Source organism: Scomber scombrus, chromosome 4, assembly GCF_963691925.1.
Source record: "Scomber scombrus chromosome 4, fScoSco1.1, whole genome shotgun sequence".
Taxonomy (NCBI): Eukaryota; Metazoa; Chordata; class Actinopteri; order Scombriformes; family Scombridae; genus Scomber; species Scomber scombrus.
The window spans coordinates 11227585-11255057 of NC_084973.1; the positions used below are offsets into that span (position 1 = coordinate 11227585).

Below are 27473 nucleotides of genomic sequence, written 5' to 3' on the forward strand. Positions count from 1 at the left end.
CTACAGGGTGCTTTCTTCTTATTATGGAATTTTGACATTAACACTACATTGAATTTAGATCACAAATAGGAGTCATCATACAGTGATTTTGTAGAAATATTTTTTAATTTTAATTTTTTAATATTGGCTCCTTTTAGTGAAAATAATATGATTTAGACTAAAAGCTTTGGTTTATTTTCACAAGAGTTCACTATTTTGAACTACAACCATGGAGCTTTAAATTGTCGAAATCCCGAGTTGTCGCTGCAATACAACTCTCGCGATATTACCAAATTCTGTCTTCCAGGGCACTAAGAGGAGTAGGAATGAGAGGAGAGACAGCAAAATATCTCGGTTACTCTGCTCTGAGCTAAAGAAAGACCTAGATTATTCTAGTTTGACTCATAAGTTGTACTAGGAACCAAAAGCCCCAAGCCTGTTATATGTTAGACGTGATTTTCTGATTTTAAGTGTGATTTGGAAATACGCGGCCACACAACCTAAATTGTATGTGTGCGGAGCTAACTGTTAGCTGACAGGCTACCTAGCACAGCCATTGAAGCAATGGCGTTGAAAAGAATTCAGAAGGTGAGTGTATATTTCTTTTATGTGTCAGCCATACCTCCCATTTGGCACATTTTGCTGACTGTGCGAGCCTCAGTGAACACAATACTACTATGTGGCCTCTTCTGTTGCTCGAGTTAGCCGTATTTTGCTTTCTTTTTGTGCTCGTTTCAAGAGTAATTCACAAACAAAGACGAGCTAACCACTGGTGGCCCTGTTGGTGCATTGCTACAGTAACGCTAGCTATTAACAACTAACCTACTTTAACTGCTCAATCATTCTGACAGCTACTTTTTTGGTTGTGGTTGGTATTGTAAAAATGTTTGTCTTAATTGCAGCTACTTATCAGCACTTGACGTAAAGGTGACAAACGATAACCAAGTCAGTGTTCCCGCAGAGCTGCGCTAGGCTAGTTCCTAGGTTTGATAGGTTGACATGTACAGGATTTTCCTTCAAATTATCTGCTTGTTAGTTGCCTTTATTCTCATGATTGCTCACAAAGAGTTTGGCCGGTGATGTGTTTGGTCACTGAATGACAGCTGCATGCTGGTTGCCAAAATTGAACCCAAGTGTCAGTGTTGCCATATATGGAAAGGCAAATGGGGCACTGGAACAGGCCAAGGTGTGTATTTATATAACAGAATAGATAGGCCTTGAAAGAGATGTTAAATAACCGGCTTAAAGTCTATTTAAGCATCTGTTTATGTTGTTTGTACTTGAATATTATGTAATGGGATTTGGCATATAGATTCATTATTGATATAATGAATTTAATTTTACATTCTAATGTATACCTTTTATGTGTTTTTTAATTTCTATTGAGAATATGTTTTGATCATTTTTTTTGCTATTGTGCTTTGTAACATTTATAATCAACATCTTTAGTCATCATGCATTAGTGACTAAACTGTTTATGAAGTCAGATGTCCTAAAGCCACCATTTACTTGTCAACAGTCTCGGATCATGACTGTACAGCAGACATGGCTGCTACCAAAAAGACTGTCACTAATGACAACCATGCTCAAATTAGGTGTGGAAGCCCCAAGAGATTAAGTTAGACCCTCTTACATAAAACCAAAAAACCAAACATTGTATGGAACAATCCTCAGATAGATTTTAATGAGGCTGGTCTTTGTCACAAATCTATACTTTTTTCTCAATTCATCCTTTATCCATCATTTTGACATACAGTGCATTGAGGTTTGAGCATCATCATCTACCTAACAACCAATTCATTGTCAATTGTCATTTTTTTCTTTTAATTAAAATTCATGTCATTTTCTTACAAGGAGAACAGTTGTTACAATACTGTAACTGACCTGTGAGTTCAAGGCTATTTCATGATGGGATTGTTTTGCCTTTAGGAGCTGTCAGACCTGCAGAGGGACCCGCCAGCTCAGTGCTCTGCTGGACCAGTTGGAGATGATTGTAAGAAGTGTTTATCAGTTACTTTTATTCTACCACTTCCTTATATGCAGCTGTTAATGCAGGGCCATTTTTGCTGAGGTTAACTGCCAATAGGAGTTGGCATCTAAACAAAAATGTTTGTAGTAAAGGCATAATTAATCGTACTGTGGCAAATAAATGCACTTTTGTTGTCTGTTTATTTATTTTTTGTTTTTTCGTTTTGTTTTTTCACCAGTGTTTCATTGGCAGGCAACAATAATGGGTCCGGTAAGTGAAACTATACTTTAACCCAGTGAAAAAGTGCATAAGAAACAATTGCTGTCCACTATATTGAACTTGCTTCTATTTTTATTTCAACAGAGTGACAGCCCATATCAGAGTGGAGTGTTTTTCCTCACCATTCACTTCCCAACAGATTATCCTTTCAAACCACCAAAAGTGAGTACGGGTCTGCCTTGGGTGTCACATTATGATGCAATAGCATTTCTCAACTTTTCATCTGTTTATTGTATTCAAGATAGGTTTCAGTGGAAAATTACAACCTTCTTTCTCTGTCTTTTCTTTTGTCACAGGTTGCATTTACCACAAAAATTTACCATCCTAATATCAACAGCAATGGAAGTATTTGTCTGGATATACTGAGATCGCAATGGTCACCTGCACTTACAGTATCAAAAGGTAAGTAAGGGGATGTAACAGACATGTTAAAAATGTTTTAAGACCACAAAGTCCTACTGTATACTTTGTCTGGTCGTTGCCCTTAAGTGTCAAGTTCAAATGTAAAAAATAAAACATTCTTTCAATGTTATCTAATCTGTCTGATTTATTACTCCACAGTATTATTGTCTATCTGCTCTCTTCTTTGTGATCCTAACCCGGATGACCCACTGGTACCAGAGATCGCCCATACGTACAAGGCTGACAGGGAAAAGTGAGTGTGAAACAAGAATTAATTTACTAAATCTCTCAATTTTGATATAGTGACTTTTTATTTTGGGAGATTAAGTTAATAGTCTGTAAATTCACCTGAGACCTTTTCCAAACTTTGTGTTTTACAGGTACAACAAATTAGCAAGAGAATGGACTCAGAAGTATGCAATGTGAGAGTGCCAGGGAGATCAATATACATAAGGAGAACAAAAGAAACATGTTTGATTTGTAACTTGAGGCAAATGAGCAACAGAGGAAAAAAAAAAACTAGACAACAGCCCAACTTTTGGAGAAGGAAGCGTTACAATGAGGTACAGTGCCACCTGGCTTTCCATGTGCTGAGCTGCTACCATGTGCTGTCCTTCATGACTTGTATGGATCTGCTGAGCAGGACCTGATGGGCTCCTAAAAGCACTCCCATATGGAATACCGGAAACTCTTCACAGTTCATACCGCCACACTCAGACTTGAAACTGTTACTCTTGCTCTTGTGATTATCACCGTCATTGTTGCTAATTCATACGCATCATTTTCACTGTCAGTCATATCATTGTGCTTCTCAATAGCAAAATGTTGGATTGATTTAGGAGATTGGCTCTCCCTTCATTTCAGAGGTACTGTCTGTATCCCACTGGATGTCTTGTATAACTGTATTTCCATGTATTTAGTGGCCTTTCTGTGTTATTATTTTCAAACGGTCTACGTGCAATTGAGACAGAGTGTTCCCTGTTCAACACAAAATGGTACAGTGCCATTACCAGCCGCTGATCTGTTGGCACATGCTGTCTCTACCCCGAAACAATGTGAAAGATGTAAAGAAGGATTGGTCTATATCACCCACTGCATTTGGAAATGCAACAGTATTTAGTGTTTTTTTAAGACACTGGATTGCTGGCCTTCGCCTCACTGTTGTCGGGCTCCATGGGGTGAATGTCACCGCCCATTTTTCTCACACATGTTGTCATTGATCTTATATCCTGTACAAGTAACCATCCATGGCTGGTGGCATAGTGCACAAATACTACTGTTGTATGACTTGTTCCTTGTTGTCTAGCTACGAACATAGCTACTCCTTGGCACATAGCTCTGCTGTGTGCCACCTCCTCAGTACAGTTACTCAGGTATCTAGCCAAATCATCAGCCCTTATCAGCAGTGACCCATGGTGAGAAAAATGACCAGGGCCCATATCATAGGTCTCTAAAATATTACTGATCTAAGTTCACTTGTTTGTTCACATAACAAAATCAGCTCATGCTTCCTGAAGAGGCAAATTGATCAAAGACAGATAAGCACTCCTGAAGTTTCTCATGCACACAGCCCTTAATGTCCTGTGTCACATGAAAATATGCTGTCCCAGAAGTACTGTCATGTTGTCAGACAGAGGGCTTTTTTCAGTATCCTTCTTCAGTTCCTTTCACCGCCATTTCCATTTGTTTTTTAGCAACACTCCGATGTGAACAGCTTTTAAATGGTGCATGTACGTGCTACTGTTTTTCTAAAAACAAAATGGCCTTTGGTTACAGCTGTTGTCAATTACACTCAAAATGGGAAGTTAAACTGACTTGACATTTTGCAGAACCCAGTAATTTGAAGTCATGTGCATCTAGTTACTCGAGGTGAATAAATACAGTAACTTGCCATGACATTTTCATCTGCTTTAAGTATCAGGTGATGTGAAGCTTTTGCATTTCTTTGTGTTCATAGTCACAATTAGGTCTGCAACGGTTTGTTTTGTTTTGTGATAACCTACACTGACAGTAAAATGGTTTGTTTAGATGATAATGTTTTGACATTTTGTATTGTATCTTTGAAAGCTTTAGTTTTAGGCAATTTTTTTCATTCATGTCACCAGAATTGAACATGATTGTGATGTGTCATAAAGTAATATTAGTTCTAATATAATCCATTGTGATTGTTGGATAAAGTAGTTAGGATATGCTATGATTTTTTTTTTTATCATAATGTGCTTATGCTGCCAACATAAAGGGAATTATTTGATGGTGTAAAGGGGAAGAAATGTTGCCATTGAGGCACTATTGGACTAATCCAAAAAAATCCATAGCAAAGCATGAAAAATTAGAAGCTTTGATTGTAGAATTAACATCATGGTTTAGGCACTGAATTTAGTTTTTCATTGTTAGCTGCTGTAGAGAAAAATGTCTTCAAAACAAGTTGACCTGAAATACAAAGTATACTATAAGGGTTTAAAAAATATCCTATAAACGCAGTGAAAGTATTTTTGCTGCCAAGACCACAGTTGAAAATGACTTGTGTGTAATAGTCCTAGTTTAAACTTTGTGTACATTGTTGTTTGTTCATCTGGCTGTTTATTTAAAAGCCAGAAATCTTCCAACTTTATGATTGAATGCAGCCTCAATTCATCATGTGACTGATGCTACCATTGACTTCCTTTGTCCAGCGTGCTCAATAGAGTCTATATAGGCAGCTTGGCATGCTTTGCACTCTGGAGAACCTTCTCACAGCCATTTGCCAGATATCAGGGATTTCGTTACAATTCATCTGCCTAACACCTCTGACTAAAATTTTAGCCTTAACCCTCATTTTGTATATAGAGAGAACGTGTCATAAACTGTAAATTTGCTATCAGGGCTGTATCCCCTAATGGGTGATTCATCTCATCAGTAGACATGGAAACCTGCTTGAACAATACCAATGTTTTTTTTTTGTTGAAAAATGCAGCCTGGCTTTGTCTGAATGCAGGACCAGCCTTCATGCATCTTAAGGTTTGGAATTTGTGTGCTTGAACTGTCACCATAAAACATCCACATCTCCTCACATAGCCTACACAAGATAACTATTATTGACTTTGTCATTACATATGAATAAAGCTCATGTTGGTTTACCGTTGTCTGCGATGCTTTCTTGTCTTAAGTTATGAAAAGGTAATTGAGGGCGATGTGAGCCTACGCCGCTGGTGTATTTTAAAGGTACATAAGAAAGAGTTCTATAATGAGACGTGTACTGTAGCTACCTAGAACATTTTGTTTCCACACATCAAATCAACAAAAACACGTTACAAAGTTGCTATTGGTGTGTAATTGGGCCTTTGAGCTGTGAATGCTGCACTTTAGGGTGCGTTTGATTCCTCAACTCATTGAGGGTTGTTTTTGTGGTGCAGAAAACACAGGCTTTATAGATAATGAACGTTCCTTTCATTTCATATTCATAAACTGAGAATGTGGTTTATTTAAGCAAGTACTTGGAGATTGGATTGCACTAATTAGTGGTCACGTTGCAAATAAAAAAACCGCAAACAAGCCCCGCTCTCCCGGGCTGCCCGTACGTATAACGCCCTGGCTGAGATGTAGCCACTAGCTGAACTAGCTTCCTGCACAGCTGAAAGTCAGCATCATCGCCACTCCTCCCAATAGGAAGGGCGCATCCCGGATAGCTAGCTGGCTAGCTGTACTCAACATAACCATGGCAGTTAACCTCAGCAAAAATGGCCCTGCATTAACAGCTGCATATAAGGAAGTGGTAGATGAAAAGTCCAACACAAACTGGTAAGAAAAGCACATTATAAACGAAGTGAGCCTTGTGTAGCAGGCGTTACATTAGCTGCAGTGTTGGCTAGCATTGAGCCAGTCTGTCGTCAAGTAAGTTGTCGATAATGGTTATAAACATTATATATATATATATATATATATATATATATATATATATATATATATATGACATGTGACTTACTGGTACGTTGCTATCCACAGTAGATATTCTGATGCCTACATTTATGTTATTTAAAGTCAACTTTGTGCAGAGTGTAGCTTCGCCAGTTTAACGTGTATCGTTATTAAGGTAGGGATGGGCTAACTGTAGAGCTAGTTAAATTAAAGTAAGTTACAGTGAACACCTAATAGGCTAAAGCATGCGTTTTCATGTTTTTCTTGCATTTTTGATTAGTGAGTCTGTCATTAAATTGAATAAGTTGCAAGCTAACGCCACCTCCCCCACTTCCTGGTCTGATGGGAAGTCAAATATGATCAATTATGTGAACGCAAAGTCTCGGCACTTCCTCTATGTGTTACCTAACATCACACAAGTGTCAGTGCTGGTGTTGGGGTTAAAATTAAACCTGCAAATAACAGCTGCTGTGATTAATGTTGACCCTAAATTATTTAATCTCAAAGCGCAATTACCCAGGGATCCTGTTGGCTTCTTAGTCACTCTGAAAATGACTCTTGTGAATGCTGCTGCTTCTTTTTTTTGTAGGCATACCCCTGGTTAATAGCTTGTTCTAAATGTACTTTAAAAATCTGAAAATGATACTGACAAATAAAAGTAAATATTAGAGCTACAACAATCAACAGCTAATTAATCAGACACCATTTTGATGATTAATTATCACTGCAAATTGCTTGTACAAAAGCACCAAATATGTGTTGTTTTCAGCTTCTCAAATGCAAGGATTAGATACTTTTGTGTGTCATATTTTCTAGTTGAGGCCCTATGAAGAAGTTGCCTTGCATTGACCAGTTTCAATATGAGTAAGTTTCACTACTTAGCCCTGCAAGGCTTCATTGTGTCTGTTGTCCGAAACAACAAATTCCTTTATTAGACAACTGACCCTGACAGTGAGCTTGTGTTTCAGTATGTGGTTTACTTTTGCAATCAATATATTTATTTGTGGTCTAAAATTGACATCAGGTTTTTAGCAATGTGTGACAAGATACAGATACAGATCTCATAAGTGAAGTGTCAGTATGAGAACAGGCCAAATGTTTGATATGAAACGGAATCAAAAGGCCTTAGACATAATTTGTTATAATAGTGAAGTCTTCTGTGTCCCAGTAAAGTATAGCTTTATCTCCTAATAGTCAGCAATTATCACTGAGTACAGAGTTTTTCACTGTAGTACAGTATGCTGCTTTAGGGTTGCTATTAATTTTCTTTTAAATAAAAAACACTTGAATTCTTCCTTGCTTTTACAATTTGCTCTGTTTATATGCATAAAAAATGTCCAGTGCATAGAGTCTGTGAATTACATCTGTATAGCATGGATATAAATTCAGTTATATGAACTGAAGACTACACTAGACACTTAAACCCTAAGCCACTCTGGTAAGTGTGTGTCAGCATCATCTTTTGATTTATATGAATGTCTAGCATTTTTGTGCTATTAAGTGCTTAGAAAAACTTTCTTTGACCCCTATCTAACCCAAACCCAAACATCATGTGGGCGTACTGTACGTCCACTTAAAGACCACAGAAGTAAAGACCACTTCAGATGCCTTCATGTTAAAAAATGTGCTTTTCCCACAGAATATGGTGCAGAATTAACAAGGGATCAGTTTGTGTAGTGCTGCTATAACTTGTAGTTATTTTTTGAAGTGGAAAGTCAGTCAAATCTTAACTGATGCAGACGCATGTAACTGCCTGCTGATTTAAAAATGGAATCTAAATTGCAGCAAGTTGTATTCACATTACCTTATTTCTGTATTTACGTTAAATGTATCCTGTGACAATAGGACTTAAGGGTTAAGGTTGCTTAAAATGCATTTAAAAAACATCCATTGTTTGATTTGGTGTGAAATGGTGCGTGTCAATTTTTAGACCAAACTCTTCTGTCTGTGTGATCTGTTTTTAGCAAGCATTTTAATATCCTTTCACCTGGTATTCTCCTCAGGGCCTTGTTCACCTATGAGGGAAACAGCAATGATATCCGCTTGGCCGAAAAGGGTGGTGAGTAACCATGCTCATTTTGTTATCAAGTTTTTATCATCTCAATGCGACATTATCAAATGTGTGCAGGAATTTCACCGTCAGCATACGGCCACAGCGCTGAAATATCAGCACAAAGGAAATGCCTGCCTCTGCTTTCTCAACCCATCATTTTGTAAGGGGAAAAAATGTCCCCAGTTACACAACCGACCACAGCAACCATTTGACTTCACCACAATGTTTATGTATCAGATGGAGGACTGGAGGAGCTGTTTGAGGAGCTGAACAGTGGGAAAGTGATGTACGCTTTCTGCCGGGTCCAGGATCCAAATTCCGGCCTGCCTAAATATGTCCTCATCAACTGGGTTAGTGCTACACTCCACTGCCTTACATTGATTTGTCCTCTTTGTTGTGGCCATTCTTGACTAGAATAATTCTTTGTGTTTCAGACTGGAGAGGGAGTGAAGGATGCCAGGAAAGGATTATGTGCAAATCATGTCCACTCCATGGGGAATTTCCTGAAGGTAATGCTGCACTCGTTTCAAAGTCCTTTTTAAATATACATTTGAATTTCTGCCACAATCTGTTTACAGATGCTTGTGTGCAGAAATGCTTGTTAATGATAGCTCTGAGCAGGACATAAAATAAAGGACAATAAAGAAAATACCAGGCATCATGCTGCCGGCATTTGTAGAATAATGCAGGAGCTTTGTTGGAGTTGTGTCAAAGTCAATCGTAGCCTACCAGCAAACAACATGTCAACAAATAACTGGGTGGTGCGCACATGAACCAAGATAACAACTGTAAGTATTTCCCTGTTTGCCTGAGTATTAACTTGAATTGTGACTTCATGGTGTTCCAGGGGGCCCACGTCACAATAAACGCCAGAGCAGAGGAGGATGTGGAACCTGAGGTGATCATGCAAAAAGTGGCCAAAGCCTCCGGGGCCAACTACAGTTTCCACAAAGAAACCCCCAGCCGCTTCCAGGACAGTGGTCCCCAGGGTCCTGTGGTATGTATCGCCTCCAGTAGACACCCATTCCTGCCTTTTGCCCTGCCCACCACTTGTCTTTCATGCTAGTATGATAAGTGGAGAATTATATTTTAAGGAGGCTCTTAAAATCTCAAAACACACCCATGCTTGCACGAATAAACTGGAAATTCATCAGTCCTGGTCGTTCACATTTTCTACCATTGAAAATTTTGGCCTACTAGGATGACCTACATGCACTGCCTTTTGTTTTTCTCTTTCTTCATTCTGTCATGCATCTCTGAGAGAAATAAATCATTGGTTCATGTCTGTGGTTAGTTGCTAAAAATACATCAGCCAAATAATGTGTTTAGTATTTTAACACAATATGTGGTAGAACACAAGACAACCCGACCAACTGGTTACTTTATTTTCATAAGAGCTGTCATCTGTAGCAATTTAATGATGAATGACCAAGTAACAGCAGAGAAGAGATATGGTTGAGATAATTTGTGCTAGTTCTGGCAGTTGGACCCCACTGTATTTTATTCTGTTTATGTAATGTTGCGTTGTCATTTTTATGCAATCATGTTAAATTGTCTTTTCCTCCCTGTAGGGCTCAGTGTACCAGAAGACCAACGCTGTGTCGGAAATCCGAAAGACCAATAAAGACAACTTCTGGGCACAGGCAGAGGTACTGTAGGCTCCTGAACTTCCTGTAAGCTAATGCAGAGAGAGTGAAGAGAACCATCAGCATCTTTTAAAAATCACAACTTGGAAAAAAACAAAATTTATAAAAGATGTTTTTGAATAATTTATATTGAATTATCATCTGCAAGAGTTTACAGTTTTGAAATTTGACACATACTGCTATTTTATTTAAAAACACAAAGCAGGTAGTGTTTCCGTAGTCAGCAAAACCCTAGAAAGTAGATCTCATTGCCTTGCTGTTGTATTTAGAGAAACCTCAAAATGATGCTTTTTTGTCACAATAAATACCACAAAAAATCAAGCTAATGTCCTTTTTTCCCCCCTCTGCATTTCAGAAAGATGAGGAGAGACGTCGCCAGGAAGAGCGACGCAAGACAGATGAGGAGCGCCAGCAGCTGGAGAGAGAGAGGAAAGACAGAGAGGCCAAGGAGGCAGCACAGCGGGACAAAAGGGACAAGGAGAGGGCCGTTCAAATCGAGCAACAAAAGTAGGTAGCAATAGAAAGAAAGTGCACAATGGTCAGGGCCAGTTTTCAGAAAAACTGTTCAAAGGTTCAAATTAAATGTCCATTTGTTTAATAGGAAGTACCAGCAGCAGCAGGATGACGAGCCTAAACAGGAGAAACCAAATAGGGTGAGTGTCTTGCTGTTCAGTCGTCTGACAAGATTACACTTTGAATAAATGGACTTCAGCTGTGAAGTTACTTGGAAGAAACTAAATGACCAGATGTGGATTACTGTGAAATAAACTTTTCCTTTTTACTGTTAGCCACTTTTTCAGTGGTTGTGTTAATTGTTTAACAGTAGTGCACAGATCTTGTAAACACTTAAGACCGGAAGGTAGCTAATGTCAGCTGTGCCAAATCTAATATCAACATCATCAGGAAGAGCAGGAGGAGAACCAGGCAGCCCAGAGGAAAGCAGTCAAGCGAGGTGAATCTGTGGAAAAGGCTAATGTGAGTTCACCTTCCCGAAAGTGCTCTCCTCTGGCCAAACCGCTTTCCTTCTTCCTCGCCTGTTTCAACAAGACAAGTGCCTTTTTCAATCTTTGAAGCTCAATTTAATACCCTCTCTTTCCATCTTCATGACATGATTTCTGCTTTCTCTATTTTAACAAAAAAAATGAATGCATAGGTTAACATTTAGTTTTCTTCAGTAACCCTTGCTGGTACTTGTATATAAATCAACTGCAGCTCTCAATCAACTGTAACTCTGTACATGTTACTCTATTTCTTTGCTGTAGGAGGCTGCTTCTCTCATCTCTCAGCGTGCTATGAACCCCAGAGACATGTTCAAGCAGAGAGAGAAAGGTATAACTCCCAGTGTCCCGGACGTCCCCGCTGCAGCTCCCGCTAGCCCACAGCCAGGTATCACCTATACATACACAGTGACCTCTCTATATAAATCTGTTTGCTTTAAATGTTACAGCCTCTTCTGTGTTACTGCAATGCTTTCTTAGCCTCACTCTCAGGTACAAACTGGTGATTTTTCTCTGGAGGAGATTCTCCCAATGCAATCCTATTTTGGAGATTTCCTTCAGACTGACTAGTTTTCTCTCTGGTCATACTTAAACACTTTGTCTCCGTCATGGTGTCTTCTCTTCTTCTATCTGCTCTTTGTTTTCTCTGGTCCATTTTGCATCAACGTGTGTCTCTGCTCAGGGCGTCTGCAAAGCCCTTTTCTGTCTAAGCCAGTGTATGAAACTGAGCGAGCCAGCTCACCTCAACGCCAAGCTTCTCCTGTGCCTGCAGGCTCCGCCTCTCCTGTCCGCGCCACAGGTGTGAGCTTACTCAAACACACACACGAATACACAAAGAATCCATACGCAGTGTGTCGGGTGCCAATCTCATACTTAATCAAAAGCTCCAAGCTTAATTTCTCTATGCTGTTTTTTGTGTGTCATCATCTTCATAAGCCTTACAATCATGAGTTTCACCATGAGTCATTCCACTCATTGTACTCTCCATTTTCTGAGACATTTCCAGATTTTATTTATTTTCTTACCATTGGAGTGAAACATGCTAAGAATGTTATAAGACTGGTGTAGGTTTTCAACCTGCATGGACTTGTGAATGTGTTCCACTGTGTACATGCATGTCTGTGCTTGTGTTTTGGGTGATAAGAGCCAGATGCTGATGATGGGCAGTCCAGGTGTGAGTATGATGAGCAGGAGGCAGCTCCCCAGGAACAGTGGAAAGGTGGGGCCCATTTCACACCGCTTTCCAACCCACTCATCTGCTTTTTATTATAAAAAATGCTGTTATTTGTCAACTGCATATATTCCCTCCAGCCAAACTGTGTGTCAGGATCAACTGCTGCTGCCATCTGCTGGTGGATAGACTGTTTAAATGACACAGTCAGACTGACAGTAATCTCTCTTTTTTCAGAGGAGACACCAGCTGCCAACTCCTACGTCCAGGAACCAGCTTATGAAGAGCCCGCTCAGGTGGTTGTTTTTCTTACAACAGGAAATGCTATGACTGTTTAAATTACTCCTGAAGCACAACTTAACCTAATTTCTCTGTCAGGTGGAGGAGAATAACACTTATGAGGTGCCTGCTGAGGAGACACCAGACAGAGGCACCTGTGCCAGGGCTTTATATGACTACCAGGCTGGTAAGTTTTTTTATAACAAATATATGTAGTAGTAGTAATAAAAATGATAATGATATATTTTACTCATAGAGCACTTTTTGAAATCCAAGTTACAAAGTGCGTCACAAGGCCAAAAAGTACAAAAAGAGAACAAATAAAAAAACAATTTGAGTAAAAATAATTTAGTAGAAAGTCATGGACCCATATTTGCACTCCATATTTGTACTTAAGAATTGTTCCAGATAGGTTTATTCATCTTCATCGAGCTGTGTTTGACACCAGAAGGATTCTGGAGGCCCAGATAGAGACTGTAATAATTGACAAAGAATGAAATGCTTTAACAAAGTTGTGTGTTTTGGGGTCCCCCTAAGAAAATGTATTTGACTAGAAATATGCATTCTCACATAATTTTGGGCCTTACAGTATTCATAAAAAACCCAATACTGGTTGTGGTGTTTCACAGTCAACTCAGACATTAGCAAAAAGAAAAGTGAAACAAATATGCTCACTAATGAAGTGAGCAATATGTCCTGAAGTAATTGTGATTCAGAACAGGATTAGAGTCGCACAGTATATTTTTAATATAACTAAATAATGGTTCCAGAGCAGCAACAGTGATGTTAACATATAATATATATTATGATGATACTGCAGCTTTTTTGCATATTTTGTCATGTTTCAAAATTAAAATATTTGTGATCAACTTTTGTGGTGAAACAAGCAGGCATATCAATTACCTATCCACTATTAGCAATTTAAGATGTTTGTCCTTTTACATCATTTAATACTTGCAAGGATCCACCATGTTGGTTTGCATTACACTCGGAGGGTGGACACCAGCAAACCTCAAACCACCAACTCTACACACAGTCAAAGCAAACACCAACATGCATTTCCTGCATACAGAAAATATAAACTCTAATAATTACAGTTTGACTCCAAGCATTTGGCTGATTATAATGTCTGGAGTTTATTAAACTGCAGCTTAATAAAACGTGTAATAACATACATATGAGCTAAGTGACATTCCTGAGACATTGCTCTCCTCCCCCTCCAGCTGACGATACAGAGATCTCATTCGACCCCGACAACATCATCACTGGGATTGAGATGATAGACGAGGGCTGGTGGCGAGGGTATGGCCCAGACGGTCATTTTGGAATGTTCCCAGCCAATTACGTCGAGCTCATGTAGCCCGGCACACTTTCCCGAGATCACCACACTGGCAGCCACAGAGGACCTCAGCAGTAAAAACGACACACAACACGCCTCAGTCGTCACACTCAAGTGATCGGGCTGAAAACGGAGCAAACGATCCTCCACTTCATGGACCAATGAACGGCTGGTAATCGCGGGCCAGAAGCTTTTGAAGTCTATCCTCATTTCAAAAAATCAATTCCATTAAAACGTTGATGTTGTAAGCAGTTGATGGCATAGTTTAGGGATTTGTGGAAAAAAAAACCCTAGGCTAATGAATACTTTCCCTCATGAAATCTCCTTACCTTTTTAAATGTGATACAGTACAAAATCAACCTTTGTTAATGTTAAATTCAATTGTACGCATTAATAGCACTTCTAGTTCACATTCCTTACAAAGTGACTTCAGTTCTATTTCAGGTATAATTTCATTGTTACTTATTGTAGCAATTGCGCCTGTGCATTTCAGGAAAAAAAAAAATCAAAGATAATGGTACCAGCTACAGTATAATCTTTTGCCTTGTTTTTGCCTTTCTTTACCGGAGGACTGAACTTTCCTTTTTTCCTTTTTAAAAAAAAAAAATGTGATTGAACTTGCATCCTGTGTGAATTTCAAACTATGTTTTAGTACTGATCTGACTGTGGTTGAAGTGAACATTTTCTCTGCTCTGAGTGGTTGACTTTAGTGAAAATACATAAAATGGTTAAATTTACCTTTTACTGTGAGTATAAAATGGTTGCTTTCATTTTTTTGCCCCTCCCCACAATTCCTTCCTCATCTGGACCAAATCATTTTAACATATTTAACTTTTCAGGGACAAGCTGAAGAGAGGCAAACATAAACATAATTTTTCTTTCTTTTTTTTGTTCTTTTTTTTTTTGGATCTCGCTGGTCTGAGGTTGAGTTTGAGTGCATAACAGATCTCTAATATGTGATATCATGGTGCCATAAGAAGCGCTTGGTGACATTTTACTTTAACATTTGGACTATTTGACAGCAGACATTATGCAAGTTCACTATTTTTTATCTGGGAATACCATTCTTGCTTTTTAAAGCGTTGTGGTCAGTTGACAAAAAGGAAATAAAAAAATATGAATTGATCATGAATAGAAAAGGGCATCATGTATCCACTGCATTATTCATGTTTGTTTTTCCAGAGTATATTGTAATGCACAGACATTCTTCATAATAAAAGAAATAAACAAGCTTTGTCGTTGTGTCTTCTCAAATAGGTCGAGCACAGCACGGGCTGCATACATTGCTGAAATGTTTGAAATGAGGGATTTTCAGAGGTCTAACAGGAACTCAGACGTATACACAGATTCAGTATGTGCACTACAATCAGTTTCCTGGAATGAGGCAACAGCTGGGGAATTCACCTCTAATGCATAGGTTTCATTTTCACATGAAAAATCTGATTTTACCTCTCCCACATCCTTCAGTTAAATCTTTGGTTCAATACAGAAAGACACACGCTCAATAACTTCAACTTCAATAAAATATTTTGTTATGACATATTTTTTTATATACACCAAAAAATATATCTGTCAACATCTAGTATTATTATTACCCCTACTTGTTTAGTCCATACCACGTTTTATGTTTGGGTTTACTGCCCTCTCCACATGAAGTATTATACCGTATTTATATTTGTATATATATCATAGTATTATTTATATAAACTTATTTATAGTTTATGTCCATATACTTAGATGTGGCAGGTTGCTAAATGATGTGATGTTACATTTTATTTCTACAATGTCAAACTTATTTTCTCGCGTTCATGCATCTTATCGTACAAGTTACACTTTTCTGCCAAATATTGTTCAAGAACAAATGCAATTCAGTCCAATTTTGATACTTTAGACCTGTGTGTGTTCATTGTATATTTTCAGCAGTAATATGTCATTTTAATAATAGCCAGAATAGTGTATTTTAATGCCTCTTCCCACTCAGCCCAAATATTCAGTTTCAGCTTACATTCAATTTTGATTGAAATTGTTTTCCATGTTGTTTTAATATTAGCTTCAGTTATCTGAGATCAAGTTTCAGAATCATTTCCACTTAACACCCACACCATTTAGAAAGTTAAAGATAAAAAATAGTGGCTCACATTACTGAGAAAGGTTTACATCTTTGCTTTGAATGATTAAAAACAAAGTTAATCAGTAAGTTTGTTTATATTTCCATGAACAGTGAGAGCCACTGATGCATTCTCACCTTGACTGGAATCTTATGTGCCCGTTAGAGCTTTGCAGATTGTTCCCAGGATAGTGACTCACTTCAGACAGGAAATCTTTTCTGTGTTGGATTCACAATATTTTCTCCACACGTCCTCATTTACATTGTTCTGCCCTCACCTCAACCTCCTATCTTTATGTCAGTGAAAGTCTGAAATGAATAGCTGGGGATTTTTTCAATCTTACAACTGATGTTTTTGCTCATCGTCTCCACATTTGTTGTCGCCTTTAAGAGATAGAGTAGTTAGAGTTCTGCAAAACATAGTCATAATTCAGCGGAATTATAATTATAATAAATCATCTGTAAAGCCTCACATGCGACAGACTGTCTACATTATGGTAAAAGTTCAAAGCTCACCGCATATCTGGTCTCTGCCAGTAAGTTTTTAAATGTAAGCATTAAATAATTAGAAGTCTCACTATGTCTACATATCAGTGGGGAATCAGAGATTTAGCCTGAATTGAATGTTTAATTTTCCAACTCAATTCTCAAATATAACAAACAGTGTCACATACGTAATGTATTTCTTTATCAGTCAAGGCATTCATATGGGAGCTTTGTGAACATTTTAATATCACATTTTTTACATTTTTGCAGAATTTCTTGTTGATCGTCAATTTCTGAAGTAGCAAAACAAAAACTTGTTTTTGTATCTCTCAAACAAAACAAAAAAAAATCCCTTTGAGATTTGGACAGTCGATATTTGGTTATTTTGACATTTAAATGTTAATCATTTTGAAATGTCATACTCTATCCGCAACAGATGGAGGAAGAGGGCATCCCCTTTTCAAATAAGATCAAAAACATGTGGAGGAAACGTGGATAGTGTCGAGTACTATCTACATTTTCATTGCCTTCAGTGTTTTTATCATGAGATCTGTGTCGTTTTACTGAGTGTGGGACAGCTGAAAGAAAATGGAGGGAAAAATGCAATACGTTTTATATGTGACCTCATGAGTAAAGCTTAGAAACTGCTACAGAAACAAATGAAATCCAGAGGTTCTGTTAAAATGAAGCAAATCCTTCCCAAGGTCACTGGCACTTGACATCTTTGACAACTCCCTTTGACTCATTACTGGTAGTAAGGAAATAGCTGACCGTTTTTTTACCCGGTAGCCATTCAGCTTAAACGGAAAAAGCTGCTTCTGCATTGTCCTGGCATTTTATTTTTAACCAATATCTTTCAGGCAATGGCCAGTAGAAACTGCTTTTTAAAGAAGTGATGCCTTACCTCTTCCTTAAAAATAGTCTTAAATCCTAGCAGCCTCAGGCCAGTCTCAGGCCTTCACTTACACGTGAGCCTGTAGAGAACATTTATAGCTCAGCTAAAAGCTGTTATGAGTCAAAACTACATGCTTGTGTGACTCCTGTGCGTAAATCACTTTTTATGCAAAATAATGACATTTCATCGGCAAGTTATTGTATGTCTACAGTTTTATTTGACCATGTAACATTCAAGGGTTTCATGTCACAGTAACAGAAAAATGTTAATTTTATATCAAATTAAATATTGCATTTTCTCAAATAAAATGAACAAAATAATAACTCCCCATAATACTTTTTGAACAAACTCTCCTTTGGTCGTGTTTTTTATCAACATCCGGTATAATCTCATAATAAATTAAGGAACCAAGATGCTTTCAATATGCTAAATCATTGTGGCATGTAATACTTCACTTAATACTTGCAGAAGGAAATGTTTCACACAGTTATATATCATCTATTAACACAGTATGAATTCCCATGCTACAGCAGCAACAGACACCAGTAAAGTCTCGACATAAGATTTTTTTTTTTTTTTTAACTGTTTAATTTAGTTCTGAATGACCTGTAATATGAGTCATTGTATAATAGTTTATTAGTCAGTAGGTTGCCTCTAAGAAACATGTTCTCTTAAGAAGTGACGTGCCTTTACAGTAAGTGGTGCTTCCTTTGTTTGGGCTTTTTTTTAGGTTGTTTAAATAATGTACACATGTTTATCCTGCATTAAGACACTGTTCAATCTTTATTTGGGCGTCCGTTGAGTGTTTCTTTCACTTCCCCAAATTCAGCAATTGAGGTGAATTTGAGTGCAGTCTGCAAACTTAAGTGTTATGTGACAGTATAAACGACATTCATGTATGATAGAGGTGTTTGTCTTCATTGATGAATATTGCTATATTTCTCTTCTTCTCATCTTGCTGTCTTCTTATTTTTGATTGTCCTTATTTATATTTTCAGTTTGATGATATGTGATTGTTAAGGTTTATTATTGTCATCTAAAACGTATGGAAGAAATTGTCTTGAATCCAGTTTTCTAATGTACGCATAGTTTGTGATAATACACACAATGATGACATATCTGGAAATACATAGTAAACTATATATTTATCTTTATAGTATAATATTTTATTAAAATGTGGGAAAAAATAACAATTTAGACTTTGGTTGGCACAAACAAACAGTTTAAATACAGCTGCCATGTTTTTGTCTAAATACCAGCAGACGAAACAGAGAGAACTTGAGTGAAAGAAAAAAACTCAGTTTCCCAGACTCATTTGCTGTGGTGCAATCAGTCAACCAATGAAACTGTCGTGTGGAGACACCTTCCTATTTCGTGGTGTCAAGTTGAAGAGGGCGCCGCATGAATTACTGTCACAACACAGTGAAGCCAGAGTCTAGAAGACATCCTCTCAAAATGGGTGAGAATTACTTTTATCTTTATTTGACTTTATTTGTTCATGTTTACTGTTGTTTACTTGTGTAGCCTTCCCACTACAACCAGTTACTAGCTGAATACTGAACTTGATAAAAGTTAACTTATTGAATCTGTTTTTTGCAAAAGTAGATTTCAATGATTTTGAATTTAATTCAGGATGTCTCAGGAATATATTTACTTCAACGTCAACCAAATGCTCAAACGTAACCGTCACAGTACTTCTAAGAAGGTTTCTGTTTACAACACTGTGCTCATTATCTGTTTATAACACAAAGTTGAATATTGTATGAACATTTTTTAACACACAAAGTAACAGGCTCATGTAAAGTATCGGTTTATTTTCTGAGAAATAATATATCCGTAATATGTCAAATATATTTCCTTAACACATGAAATAGAGAAGTCAGAAGCTACTGAAAGCAGAATTAAAGGTTCAAGCCGCAGCACAGGAAACAAGTGATCTCAAAAGAGAAGCATATTGGTTTTGCACACAAATTATATCACTGTGGGTGGAGGGCTGCGAAGTATTGAACTGAGTAACATTTTAATTCTCAGAACTGCGCTTAATTCCCAAGCTGTCTGGTGTTTAATTTCGAACATTTGTGGTGGTGTTTTTGTGAATTTGATCTTTACCATAAATATGGATGTAGATACCGAGGCATGGAGAAAACTTAAAAGTACTTTAGATTATAATAAAAATCACATATCACATAAGAATCAAATGTTAAATATTTGTTAATGCTCCATCTCATATCCTACCACCAGCACTGGTATCACTGTACACTTCACATACATTATCACAATGTAATCTTTTGTTGCAGGTGATCTCACTGTTGCCATATACTGTAGTTTATGTGTTACAATATCATACAGTGAAGCATACAGGCGGTTACGTTCATGAGCAGGAAGTGGTTTTGCAACCTGTGGTTTTATATCAGACTCAGTTGACAATATGTTCTACAGATTTTTTGTGCTGATGTGTCATCTGACCATTACAAAAATGTATATGAACTGCCACAACAGTGACAGTCAATGTAAATAATTGTTATTAAAGATACGTTATCTATTCAGATTGTGTATTGTTGCATATAGTAATGTTTGAGTGTGGCTCATCAAATTCAAATATTCAAGGGGCTTTTTTAAGGCGTGCTAAATATCTTATCCTTGCTTTGTCTCATGTCAACGTTTGAAGCTCAAGAGGAGCAGAGAGAGACGTCACAACAAACCGCAGCCAGTGAAGAAGAGAAAGGGACATCAAACCAGGTACGAACCTCAGTCATTGCTGATAAAATGTCAGTTGGCCTTCTGGCTGCAGTCTGGGCAATTTTCATCAGTTACAGTTAATCAGTGACTACAGTGATGACTATACAGTGTGAGCTGTACGTTTTGTTTTCATTTCCCTTTTTTAGTGAATTTGAGATAGTGGCAAATTTTGAAGTGCTGATTGTGTACGTACAGTTGTTTCATCTTGGTGGGTAATTGCAAAATGAGTAACAAGGAATAAGTGATTCTCCTTTTGTATTCTATGAGGGCCACGAAACACACGCACATCTCACAGACCGCAATATTTTCTTTGCGCATACAGAAACTGCAGGAGGTCTGCTCACAGCCATCATTCTGGTAACTGAAATGAGAGGTACAATATGAGAAACACAAATTAGCTCACCAAATTTCCAAGGCTGACGCGAGTTGAAAGCCTGGCGGTTTCTGTGGTGACTTTTGGCCTGTCGATAGCATCAATCCAGCACACCACTGACAATCATTGTGAGAGTAACATATCAACACTTTGACATCAACATCACCCACACAGTTTTCCAAAAAAGAAATTTCTTCTAGTGGAAATCAACTCAACGTTTCACAATGATATTCACTTTCTGAGCTAGAGCGAGATCTGCAGCAAAAGGGCTATCGTACGTGGCTTAGAGTGCAGACACTTCCTGTAGGCAACCATTGAAGCTTAAACCCGAAGGTTTTGTGAATCAGTTCTGAAAACAATAACTGAAAGTAAACAGGCCCTCGTGAATACCGGTGAATCTCATGCAAGATCCCATGCAAAAATGTTACAATTTTAGTCTCTCAGCACCTGCCATGACCTTACATGCAAATGTGGTTTTGCAGATATTGCGCATTTATAAGCCAAATCTGGAAATACAGGAAATTCAAATGTGATTTGCAAAGTAGGATTTTGAAACACCTCTTGTTTCAAATACAAACACTAGAATCACTGAGGTGTTCTCCCTGGTCATATAGACAAACTGGAAAGTCAGAGTTGATGGCTGTTAGATGGGAACAGCAGTGTGGAGCAGATGAACTGTGACTCAGTTGGGGCTATCTTGGTTAGAGGCCTGCACCTTCACTATTACTCACTCAAGAGGCCTACTTCTCGGAACCAGGAACCGCATAGAGGAACTTGATTCAATATGAAACCACCTTGAGCTGTTTTGTTGTACAACTACTGCCATAGAAATAAAGAAGCCTCTTAAGTGTGATGATTCAAACTAAAATATTGACATTGTCCATTGTGGTCTCTCTTGACATCCAGCCTATTGAAACTAATCGACGCAGCAGTAGCAGCGATGTGAAATTTGTCATTTAAATATCTGCTGTGACATACCGTAATCTTTGATATCACTGCAATTACAGAAATGACTGGATCACTATTTGGGCTTTTTGAGGTTGTGTTCACATGACAGGAATGATATTGTTTTTCTAACAACTATCATTTGATGCATATACATTTGACTTCAGTTTACCGTATACTGCCCACATAAAAAAACACAATGAAGTTTTTAAACTTGCCCAAATATTATATAATTTATCAAAAATATTGCTTAAAGGAAGTCAAAATTAAAATGTCATTCAACAACTGTATCAGAACATACTGTGTAATATATGGACAATTATTCAACAAGAGCGAACAGAAGCATATTACCTCAAAAATACAGACACAGTATCATTTTCATCAACAGCTCCTCTTCCTCAGTCCTTGCTGTTCTCTTCATGGGAGCTTTCTAACTGATTAGTTCATTTCTGTGTATTTTCTCTGCTGTTTCATTTCTCCTTTCTTGCAAACCACAAATAGTGACATTGTCAATTTCTTACACTGGATTTCTGAGTAGTCGGGGCTTTCTTGGTATCTCAAATTCCTCTTCAAAGCTGATGACTCCAGTTTTGCTGAAATATAGATCAGACAAGGAATCGTTTATTTTCTGAATATTACAAAGCAGCTGTGTCTGAGAAGTCAAAATCTTCTCATCAGTCACCACTGATGTATATCTACATATACTACATTTTAATATTACGGGTAGGTATAAATGCTATAAAATCTCTTGTTTTGGCTTATGTTTGTTTTTCAAAGTGACATTTCTGATACCAGTGACTGACAGCTCTAGACCAAAAACCCCACAAGTCTGCTGCTTTCTCTCCAGACAGGATGTGTAGTGGTTTTCTATTGAAAGTAGCGGTAAAACCCTACCCTCTGATTTTGATGTTTCATTTCTACATTTGTGTCCCATGAGATGACTGTGTGTCACTTTTTTCCCCCATTTTATGATCGTACCTTCAACTGTAAAACAGGTTTTCCATATTAGCGCAGTGGACCGTGTCACATTCACAGTAGTGATTTGATTTTGATGCAAAGCGCACCTCTTAACGCATCTGGTTTCTCCTTGTTAGACTTCTCCTTTAGTGATTGAGATTCATGACTCTACAACTGAATGTGAGGAAGAAGTGAGACCCAATCAACTGCAGATGGAGGAGAAGTCATTTGTGTCAAATCTGCACTCTTTTATGAAGGGCAGAGGTACACCTATAGAAAGGATTCCACATCTGGGCTTCAAACAGAGTGAGTAGTTTTACTAGCAGAATATGAATTCTGAAATCAATTGAAGATAGTTCTCATGCTATTCTTTTTCTCTTTCAGTTAATCTTTGGATGATTTACAAAGCCGTTGAGAAACTGGGTGGTTATGATTCAGTAAGTACAACTACTTTACTCAACTGTTGTTCGCAGAAATTATAATACGTGACTGAAAATGTCAGCTATAGGCCAGGTGCTGTATTGTGGTGGTTACAGCAGCCGGGACATTTAAGCTGCAGAGCTCTCAGTATATCACCACCCATGCACTGTCGTCTTTGATGTTGTCACTATGGGACCTGTTCAACGTATATTGAAATGGGACCATAGAGCAGAGACTGGGGCCCTAAATTTCCCCATTGTAGTGTAAATTCCCCATTGTGAGACTAATAAAGGAATATCTTATCTTAAACAGAGTTGACTCTCAGGGTGTAAACACAATGATTTAAGTCGCAGATGAATGCATAAACTTAAAAATGAAAATGAACCAGCAGACATGGCATTTTAAGGGTTACCAGCCACTTCCCTTCCCCCAAAATTAGTTTTCAAACTAGACCTGCATGAAACCAGGTCTAGTGGGGGGCAAGCACCTGACACAACCTCAGAACCAAAAGCACACTGTCACTGGGAAAATTAACTTTTCAATGTAAAAATGTGCACAACAGGAAGTAACTACATTTAAATAAAATTTGAAATACAAGAGTAATTAATATTAGTAACAACCTAACCTGCTGGGGCTTTAAACAATATCTAATCAGTACAGTTTCCTTCATATGGAAAGTGCAAATGTGCAAAACAGCACGAAAAACTAATAATAACAAAGTGGTATTACCTTATTTTACAGGTCTTTTGATTTTAAACAAAATTTTCTGAGTAAGTTGCAGGTATTTAACAGTAGATTCTGGCACCAATTATAATTTAAAAAAGAAAACTGTTATGTTGGCTTAGTTGGTAATTTAGATTCATATGTAGTTGCTAATCTGCAGAAATTCTTTCTGGTGTGTTTTGTGTGTAAAATACTATATATATACAAATACTAAGTAGCTTCTGTGTAGCTGTTCATTCTTAGGACATTTCTTTGAAAGAATGATTATGTCATCTGGTAGTATACTGGAAATGTACTCATTATAGAGTTTTTAGGAAACCACCTGATATGCTAATATAGTATGTGCTTTGACACACAGAGCTACACAGTGAAACTTATTTTCTGTAAGTTCAAGAATTGTTATTCAGTTATTAAGAATTTTGCAAATTAACAACTACATATGAACTGCAATATAATGAATTGACTCAACTAAACCTACTTAAAAAAAAATTCTGTTTGTTCTTATATTTTGTACCAAATTACACCACCCTCTCTATAAAATGTCTTTAACGGTTGAATACCTGCAAATTACAGCACAAAAATTCCCGGAAATGTGTATAAAATTAAAGGACCTGTGAGTGAAGTATTACCAATCATGTATATTATAAATTAATTTAAAATATATATATATAATATTGTAAATATTTCTCATTGTGTTATCCAACAGGTTACAGCGCGACGTCTTTGGAAGAAAGTGTATGACGAGCTGGGAGGAAGTCCAGGCAGCACCAGTGCTGCTACCTGCACTCGAAGACACTATGAGAGGTAAAGATTATTCTGTTTCCAACTAATCTGTTGATTCAATCACAATGAAGAGATTCTAAATCAGAAATAAATGTATTGCTTATGTGATAGGTTGGTGCTGCCCTTTGAGAGACACATAAAAGGAGAAGAGGACAAACCTTTGCCTCCAAGCAAACCACGGAAGCCATATAAGAGAAATTTGGATGGCAAGGTCAACAAGGCTGAGGGGAAGAGGAAAAGGACTCAGTCGGATAGAGAGATTGATTCTGAGGTAACATACTATGTGACTGATGAAAAGTTTTTAAAAAGTGGTTCAATTTGTGCTGTGTTTTTAAAAAAGTCCCCTGTATTATTTTACAGTTACTCACACAGAGGAGTCCAGAGGCTGCCTGCCAAAGTGAAGCAGGGATGCACCCTCACTCCGCTCTCTGGCCGGCCACCTCTGACAGACACCATCTGGACTGCTCTCAGCCAAGTCGAGCGGCCCCCGATCTTTGCTCTCCTGTCTTTGCATGTTCCCACCGTCTCCAGGTCCCTGCAACAAGCCCCTGGACTGCTCATATCCCCTCAGCAGCTGGAGAGGTCATTTCTCCTCTGGAGAAAAAAAAGCGAATGGCTCAGGCCAGCCTCAGCTTGCCCCTGAGCCCACAGGGTGAGGATAAAGAAAGGCCCTCTGTCATCCACTGCTCTCAGTCTCCAGCTTGGGCTTCCTCCAGCCGGAACTGCAACTCCTCTGATGGCTCCCCGTTGCCCTTATCCTCCTCTTCTTCCCGCAGCCCTTCCCCTTACTCTGTTTCATCAGAGGACAGTCCAGCAGGTAATGAAGATAAACCTGCATCAAGCTCAGAATTGTCAATAAACTATTCCAACACTGTGAAAAACACATCTAGCTCTAGTGAGGACAGCAAGTCTCTGAGCTGCAGTCAGACATCTAAAGATCCTGCAGGACAGAACAAAGACGTTTCTCAAGTCAGCTCCACAGATTCACTTAAAGGCCAGATTAAAGACTCTGCCTTGAAGTTAATCCACAAAGGGAGTGCCAAAAACTTCACTCAGGCTTTTCACTCATCTTTCACCGTTAAGTCTGACTGGGCCCCAACGTCTACCTCTAGTTTCTCCAAAGTTATTCCAAAATCTGTACAACTTCTGCGCCCTGCTCCTATTCGGCCAGGTTATAAAATCCACCAGAGTAGGTTGACGCAGCAGAGCGACTCTCTGAATTGTGCAAAGAAGATGAACAACATGGCTCCGTGGCTTTATCCAACAGAGAAGAGGGAGAAATCCAGGACAATGCAACAAAAAGTTCCCCTGACTCAGCAGAGTCTGTCCCATTCCCCGGCCACTATGCCAGCGTCGTGCGTCCTGTCGAGCTACGACAGATCAGGGAGGGACTCTCGGCATCAACCCTCACTGTACCCCGCATTTCTCCCCAACAGAATGAGGCTACCTCAGTCTCAGCTAATGTATCGTCACGTCCCAGTGAGTCCAGCTCACACTGCTCTCATTGGCTCAGCTGTTTACCCATATCCCTACTCCTTTCCTATCTTTAGTCCCCAAACTGGATATACCTTACCTGCCATGAATCCCATTTACCCTCACAAGCTGTGATTCTTTGCATTTCAACTCCAGATGTCAGTCATTTCTACTTGTCAAAAGTTGTCAAAGTTTGTTTTGATTTTTTATTTCACCTTTACATCAAAGGAGGCAGCCCAGCTTTCTATTGCTCACTGTAATTTTAGCAGCTTGGAACCTAAACCGTATGTGTGTTTTAGACATTAAATAAAAAAAGCACTTATGTTGCTAGACACCTGAACAAGGTCAATTCAATTCTGTGGGTACACCACTACACCACCCCCCTTTTGGAAACCAGTACTGTAATGAACTGACTGACTGAATCTTTTCTGACCAAAACCAAAATACACTGCAGGGATGTGAAGTCCGAGCAGTGATGGTTCTGCATTATTTTTTAACTCACAGCAGAACTATGTAGGATACTCATGCATGTGATATTTCTTTGACTGTAAATTAAACAATAAGCATGCAAAGCGAGCAATGTAAAGGCTACAGGTTGCTATCACAACTACTGTCTCAATTCATATTGTGTCAAATCCACAGATCTTGCACATTTTTGTCCTCAGTTGCACAATTTCAGTAGACTTTGTTTTAAAGCTACAAATGATTCCATTGCCCTGTACTGTGAGGTTTGTTGAACATAGTGATTCTGTATAATACTGTATGTGCCATCAATGCTGGATAGTTTCATAGATATTTTATGCAGATCTCTTTGTCATTCAAATGTATTTAAACTGATATTATATAAAAACACAAATAAAAAGATTTAAACTATTGGTCCTTTCTTCTTACCAACAGACATGTTGAGGATTCACCATGTCAGAGTAATTATTGATATAAAAGTATCCATCATTAAAAGATTAATTCATGTATTATTAATTTGTCAGCTGGCGACTGAGGGGCACCATCACGATTCTTCTGGCTTTATGCGTTTTTTTTCATGAGGTACATAAGCAGGTTGTCACTGAATGAGTTAGAACATGATGACAAAATGCAAAGGACAAGTCTATATTTTTACCATCAGAGTCATGTTTAAGGCACACTTTTGTCAAATAAAATTGACTCCTGTATAAACGATCTTTCAACAAAATTAAAAATAAAAAAAAAAATAAAAAAGTTAAGTAAAAAAGAAAACATCTGAACTAAGGAGCATTATGGCATTACAGTGTATTCTGCCTTAGCATTCAATCTGCCTTCAAACTTCACTTCATGTTGTTTTTGAGCCCAAACTTTGTCTCTAGACATGAATGTAAGGTGTAATATCTGATCTGCTTTACAAAAGTGATTGCACCTTTGGAGGTTGCGGTGCAAGCTGGTACCTGCAGGTTTGATGCATCACAGATATAAACCAGAGGAAGCTGCTGTAAGACCTTATGTGTCATATTGAGTGTCACTGCAGTAGTAATGTAGCCACAGCGGATGCAACATCATTACTGGTGAAAATAACACAGAACTCTGAGGCAA

At 38.1% G+C, this 27473-nt stretch overlaps 3 protein-coding genes across 4 annotated transcripts; all 3 read left to right on the forward strand.

Annotated features, from left to right (window-relative positions):
* The first annotated feature begins 303 nt into the window (after window positions 1-303).
* ube2d4 (ubiquitin-conjugating enzyme E2D 4 (putative)) lies at window positions 304-5750 on the forward strand. Its single transcript, XM_062417351.1, has 7 exons — window positions 304-567; window positions 1909-1972; window positions 2187-2218; window positions 2312-2389; window positions 2524-2629; window positions 2789-2882; window positions 3010-5750. Exons 1-7 carry the CDS (start codon window positions 544-546, stop codon window positions 3053-3055), a joined length of 444 nt encoding a protein of 147 aa, XP_062273335.1. The 5' UTR covers window positions 304-543; the 3' UTR covers window positions 3056-5750.
* Window positions 5751-6262: 512 nt separating this feature from the next.
* Window positions 6263-15240, forward strand: dbnlb (drebrin-like b). Of its 2 annotated transcripts, XM_062417764.1 has the most exons (15): window positions 6263-6406; window positions 8527-8582; window positions 8814-8926; window positions 9011-9085; window positions 9424-9573; window positions 10148-10225; window positions 10578-10729; window positions 10824-10875; window positions 11126-11197; window positions 11485-11608; window positions 11903-12019; window positions 12365-12439; window positions 12629-12687; window positions 12770-12857; window positions 13894-15240. In XM_062417764.1, exons 1-15 carry the CDS (start codon window positions 6324-6326, stop codon window positions 14028-14030), a joined length of 1431 nt encoding a protein of 476 aa, XP_062273748.1. In that variant the 5' UTR covers window positions 6263-6323; the 3' UTR covers window positions 14031-15240. The 2 variants fall into 2 exon arrangements, with proteins under 2 accessions (XP_062273748.1, XP_062273749.1); XM_062417765.1 differs by lacking the exon at window positions 11903-12019.
* A 3690-nt stretch (window positions 15241-18930) lies between these two features.
* arid5a (AT-rich interactive domain 5A) lies at window positions 18931-26767 on the forward strand. The gene is made up of 7 exons (XM_062417784.1): window positions 18931-18956; window positions 20166-20236; window positions 22649-22817; window positions 22896-22948; window positions 24361-24458; window positions 24549-24708; window positions 24798-26767. The coding sequence occupies exons 1-7, from the start codon at window positions 18953-18955 to the stop codon at window positions 26043-26045; spliced, it is 1803 nt and encodes a 600-aa protein (XP_062273768.1). The 5' UTR covers window positions 18931-18952; the 3' UTR covers window positions 26046-26767.
* The last annotated feature ends 706 nt before the right edge of the window (window positions 26768-27473 follow it).